This window comes from Rhamphochromis sp. 'chilingali' (assembly GCF_963969265.1).
Source record: "Rhamphochromis sp. 'chilingali' genome assembly, chromosome: 4".
Taxonomy (NCBI): Eukaryota; Metazoa; Chordata; class Actinopteri; order Cichliformes; family Cichlidae; genus Rhamphochromis; species Rhamphochromis sp. 'chilingali'.
Genome location: NC_137948.1, coordinates 12,468,311 through 12,474,404, shown reverse-complemented (window position 1 = coordinate 12,474,404; position 6,094 = coordinate 12,468,311). Strand labels below are relative to the sequence as shown.

The 6,094-nt window shown below is 43.4% G+C and overlaps 1 protein-coding gene across 1 annotated transcript; it reads right to left on the bottom strand.

Annotated features, from left to right (window-relative positions):
• Positions 1-623: 623 nt before the first annotated feature.
• dusp5 (dual specificity phosphatase 5) lies at positions 624-5,791 on the bottom strand. The gene is made up of 4 exons (XM_080879432.1): positions 5,304-5,791; positions 4,217-4,356; positions 3,406-3,625; positions 624-1,407 (listed from the first exon to the last, which is right to left on the bottom strand). The coding sequence occupies exons 1-4, from the start codon at positions 5,665-5,667 to the stop codon at positions 1,001-1,003; spliced, it is 1,131 nt and encodes a 376-aa protein (XP_080735558.1). The 5' UTR covers positions 5,668-5,791; the 3' UTR covers positions 624-1,000.
• Between the last annotated feature and the right edge of the window lie 303 nt (positions 5,792-6,094).

Below are 6,094 nucleotides of genomic sequence, written 5' to 3'. Positions count from 1 at the left end.
TTCGCCTTTCTTTTTGTTTAGTTGGTACAGTCTAGCAGTCTGCGCTCTGGGCGCCAAAATTGTTTTGATGAGCAGCATTGGGAAATATAAGACTAAAAGCGGTAAAAAAAAAAATAAAAAAAAATCATCATAATGACTGTGGTAATAATGATCAACATTGTTGTATTAATGATTATCAAAATTATTTATAGTGTCTTTAAATAACAGTGCAGACAGTTTTCTACCAGGAATTTTGACTGTAATTATTTTCTAGTAGTTGATGTCTCAAAATTCTGATTAAAATTGGTTTAAGTTTTCTATGAAAGCGACAAGTTTCATCGCTTTCATAGATTATGCATAAAAAATACGGCTGTGTGGAAGGCGACTATAGGTACGAAATACATGCAAGGCTTCTGATCTAAATATACCTCTAGTCACAAGGGCCAGCTCTAAGCCACTGTAGGTGTCACTATTGCCTCTACTGCTGCATTTATGCCTGTCTAGACAGGATTTATTATCTAAACCCATAAATATTGGTCATTCCTTTGTCTTGTTTTTATGAACATGTTTATGTTGGCTTGAATGAAAAAGGGCATTTGCCACATGCACAATAAAAGATTACACGGCAACAATGTTTTTTGCAGTGAAAACATTTATTAAACACATATTTGTATCCACATTATTGAAAAAACGGACCATCATTTTCAAATAAATTAGGTTTAAATGCCTGACCATGTTTGTGAGTAGGCAAATGAATCACAATATCAACCTAAGGCATGTATATTGCAGTTTATCACTGTGCTGTGTTGTTTCATCGCTGCAGTTCAGAAGACAGGAAAAAAGCATCAGTGTCTGTAGCCCATGGATTTCATAGGCTTCAAGTCCTATTATGAATACAGTTGTCTTTGACTCTTCTTTGTGTCTGTGGCTGATCTCCAGTCTATCTGCTCTGCCGGAGGCACACAGAGAGAGCGTTGATTTTTATATTTTCAAGTAAGACTACAAGCAGTCACAGTTTATTTTAAGGCAGTGCAGTTATTGGGCTCAGTTTGAACTGGTGGTGGACTGGGGACTGCAGGCAAGAGGTAGGGAGGGTGAACACAGACGGCTCAAAGTTTTTGGTGTTGAAGGTAGTGGCAAAGTCATTGGCAAAAAAGGAAGCGGACTCCGAGACACAGGGCGTGGCCGGTTCAGGTGTGGCAGCATGAACCGGTGCATTGGACAGCACCTCGGACTCAAACTGAAGCAGCTGACCCATGAAACTGAAGTTTGGTGAGATGACTGCCCGGCGCTGCTTGATGATGTCGAAGGCTGCATCAAGCCGCAGCTCCTGGGTCCTCATGATGTAGGCCATGCAGATGGTAGGTGAGCGAGAGATGCCTGCTTCGCAGTGTACCAGGACCTTCCCCCCTGATTGCTTCACATGATCTGGAAGAAAAAGGGAGGAATCTGGTGAGACAGTGACATATTTCTCTTTCTTTAATCATCAGCATAAGAAAACCACACATCAAACTGATTTCAAATCAGGAGTTTGGAACAGGAAAGAAATTTAACTGGGCTATTATTGTCTAGTCGATCACTCTCACTATATTATAGGAACACTTTTCCCCAAATATTTTATCTCTCTTTCTTTCTCATGAACATCTAGTTTGCCACATTTATTTTGTAGAAAGAAATGAGCACACGTCATTTGCTACTGTAAGTGGCACACACAGAGGCACGTGGGAGGCTTGACTTAGTCACAGAGTGCAGCTGTACATGTGATTTGTTTTCTGCTGCACCACTGTGGGGGTGCTGGGTGCTGCTGTGGTGTTCGCTGTGGCAGAGAGAAGTGTATTCTAATTTGGAGCCGCCTCGCTCCTACATACTCGTCAGTATCTTTTAAGGCCTACACACGAGTTCACTTTCACACATCTGTCTAAATGTCCTTCGCAACACGTTTCAAGAATTCTTAGAAGCAAACACCCACATGTCTTCTTTTCTGTCTCGCATCTAAGTCTGATCTACATATTGACACTTAGTTCCACGAGCCGGTAACGACACCTACACATCACCTCGTCCACTAAGCAGAAACATTAAGGGCCACTTCTGTGCGTTTATGAAGGAGAATGACTGATTTCTGACTGCTCTGATTCCCGATAAAACCACATGAATGAATAATGAACCTTCATCTGGAGAGGAGGGTGCTATGAGAGCGGGGCAGCAGCAGCAGTGGGTGTTTTAATTACCGTCCTTTGGCTGGAGATGTCATGGCATGCTTCAACCGCTGTTTTCATCCACGAGGTCAATAATATTTATTTTCTCCTCTCTGGTTTACATCACCCGCTTGGTCGGAAGGGTTTCCGATTTATTGACTGATTTTATGAGACCAGCAGCCCGTGTCTAATCAGTTAGCGTGCCTGATGAAATGTTGAGGCCCTCTTTGAATGTAGGCTAAAACTGCCTTATGTAATGGACAAGATATTTAAACACACCCTAAATGTAGGCTGCATCCCCAAACAGTGCACAATACTATCCAGCTAATACAGGTCAGCCAAGCTGCTTGTGGGTAAGCTTTGTCCTTGGTTATGCCTGGATATAAATAGCCGCCAGCACATTTTGTACATCTTTTGCTGTTGCTGCTATTATCCGACACCTCTCTCCCTCCCACGCACTCTCTTTTCCTCTGTAACACATTTGCTGCCCTGCTGGCCACAGGTCCACCAATGAGTCCCTCTTGCTAACAAAAAAACTGATGTCCTCCCTCATTGTGTAGCTGTCATTAATCCTCCACCCAACCATCATAAACAATGCTGTTGTGCATGCATGCACGTATGTGTGTGTGCCAGCCAGCCCCCAGCCTCCTACACCCGGTCATTACTAAACACGTACAGCTCACCCAGTTGTCACACTGACTGGCCACACCCGGCACCATGTGATTTGGCCAGCATGGGATTGTCTTTTTCAAGGAAAGAAGGGGGGGAGGTCGGAAGGGAACGGGGGAAGTGAGCAAATCCTGAATGAAAGCAGACAGGCAGTATATGTTGGTGGGGGATTGAAGGCTGGCGATTAACTTAAACTGATTACAGCCGGGTTTCTTATAGCCCTCTATTTGTGAATGGCAGCAGGTGAGCAGCACCGATAAAGGGAGGCTATTTGAAGACAAAGACGCATTTCAAAAATAAATGCATCCATGTATAGATATCTCGCTCACTCAGCGTGGGTATTTTTGAGACTCCTTGGGGTGAAGCTGGATTATAAATACATATAGACCGAGGCTGATCTTGTGGCCGGAAAAGCAGCCATCTAATGTTGGTCTATTTATTCCCTTTCCTAGCTGGTTTGAGCATTAGTGAGTCAGCCGTATTCTAAGATAGCAAAACATCTCAAGGCAAACCCTGTGAAGCAGAAATCAACAGTTAAATGCATTTACTCTCCTCAACTCACCTATAAAGTCTATTGCCTCCTGGAAGTGGGAGCTGATGTCGGCCATGTGGCTGTCCTCCACAGGGATCCACTTGTAGTCATAGTGGCCCTTGGCCGGCTGCAGGTCCCTGCGTGACACGTTGAGCAAGGCTGTGATGTGAAGGTCGTTGAGATAATCCTGTCTGGAGGCATGGTAGGCACTACCGAGGTAGAGGAAAGGCAGGATCTCTACTGGTTTACCCTGAGGAAGGAAAAGAGGGAGAAAGCGGAGACATGAGTCAAGCTCACGACACACAGCTTCGATCGCCAGATTTATCCATCTGCTATGACACAACCATTGTCCAAGCAGGAACATCCAAACACCTGCCAGCCGATCATTACAGTCATTTGCAGACAAAATGGACGCAGGATGCTAGAGGAATTCCCCGGTATTGAAAGAGCCCATAATGCATCAACCAGGCACAACAGTGTTCTTTGAAATCTAAACTAGCCACATGTTTTCTATTTGGTCAGTGGAAATAATAGCAGAAAGGTCAGGGATGAAAGGCTGTCTTTTCTATGGGGTGTCCTGATATCAGCTGGGCATCATGCTGTCTTTATAAAAAGACCGGGGAGCAGCGAAGGTCATATAATATCATATGTAAGTTGAGAAAATGTTTTGATGTGCCAAAAATAAAATTCTCTGATGTCAGCATGCGTTGAGCGTGCCTGTGTGTATGTATCTTTTTAGATTAAGTTTAAAAAAAAAAACTGGCAGTGGCTTTGTGCCCCGTGGTCCTGTAGGAGAGATGGTGGGAAGTACTGCATTGTACGCTAAAGGGTGTTTCCATACCTGATCATAATCTGGTTTGTGGTGTGAAAGCTTCTCGCTGTGGTTGCTGACTCTTTTCTCGGTTTCACTTCCGCTCTGGTCAATGGTTTTCACCTCAGTGCAAAGTTCAGGGTATTGAGAGTGGAAATTCTCGAATCCTCCTGAGAGAAGCAGTCAAAAAAAACCCCAAAAACAAACAAACACACTTTTAATAAATGAGCTTACAATAATTCTGCCTCCTCCGACCAACACCACAAATCTTGTGAAATGGCAGCGTTTATGAAACAGACTTAGCACCGGATTATAACCTCTATAACCTGATTACAGACGCGTAATTAATTACAGGAGCCCGCAGCGAAGGACCGGTAATCGATTTAGGCCAACATTCTGAGGACGCACAAGTGACAGACGGAGATGGATGTGTTTAAACACAAACCCCGGGGGATTTGTTTAGCCTAAAGAGGTAGTGCGGATAGGGAGGGGTGAAATTCTTCGTTTTATCAACGAAAGCAATTGCACCACCAATTTGCTGGCGTTTCTCTCGCACTGACTCATCCGCTCCACTGACGCACGCAGGACATCTACAGTATGTCCAAGAAGTAAAAGAAAATGTCGGCTACTCTTAACACAGGCAAAAGGGGCGAAGAACTGCCCCGAACAGTACCAGTGTTATCAGGGAAAAAATAGACTAAGATTAAATATTAAAGGTTTCTTTCTGCCCTTTCGTCTCCTTTTGAAATAAAATCACAATAACTTCTTAATATTTCATTTAGTCAATTATAAGGATACATTTTAGATTATAACAAACAATATTTACAATTTGTCATAATAATAAAAAAGATTTCATCTTTAAGTCTGTGCCACAACAACATACAAAGCCATAAAAGATATAAAACTGACTCTGAATTTATATCCCCACAAATAAAAATATGGACGAATTCAAAACTCTTATGAAATAAAATAAAATAGATTAAATGATAAAAACAAACAAATATAAAACTGAGTTTCCTTAATGGCTTTTTAAAAGGTCTATTTAGTAAAAAAAAAACAACTTTCCGACTTTTCTTTTTGTCTATATTAAAATAATTCATCTCGCCAAATCTCTCACCTTTCAAGAAACAGATGTTGGCCCCGCTCGCAAGATGTGACAGGGTGTTTATTACTATTTGAGCTACGCTGTCCTTTTTCAGTTTTTGCCAGTGGGACGTCCGGTCATCCAGCGCTACTATAGCCGAAATGCTCCCTTCCCGAAGCCTAAACAGAGCTCTCTCATCCGGGATGACAAACTGCAGGGGCACCGGTCCTCCTCGGGATCTCCGGACTACCACTGAGTTAAGATTAACATTGACTGAGCCTTTGATATTAGAGTTCGTGAATGAAAAATAAGGTCGACAGTCCACAATAAGGCAGCTTCCATACTCCTTCCTGATGATTTTCCTCAGACGCCGGCAGTCTATGCTAGAGACCTTCATTTTGATTTGTTGGACTTGTTTTTATTGCCTAAAAAATTCAACTGATTACTCCTGAATACGGGCGAGAGAAGTGCCCGCGCCAGTGCCTACATTTCCTCCAAGGGGATTCCTGCCGATCAGTTTTATGTGAATGGAACCTCCGGAGCAAGACGTCACGAACCATATATGGACACCGGCGCGGCGCGATGGCAAGAAAACACGCCCACAGCTCTGACTCGACTGTGTGACTCCTCCCGCGGCCCTTGTAAACACGACACCCCGATTACAACTGCGGTGAATTTGATTCAGCCATTACTCACAGAGTGTCCTCTGCCTGCACCTACACCTGTCCTTTCATTATTTTCAGGTTCCACTTCGTGTTCAGTGACCATTGAAAGGACACAGAGGCAGACGCTTTAAAGGGATGACCCTACAGCTCACTGCACAA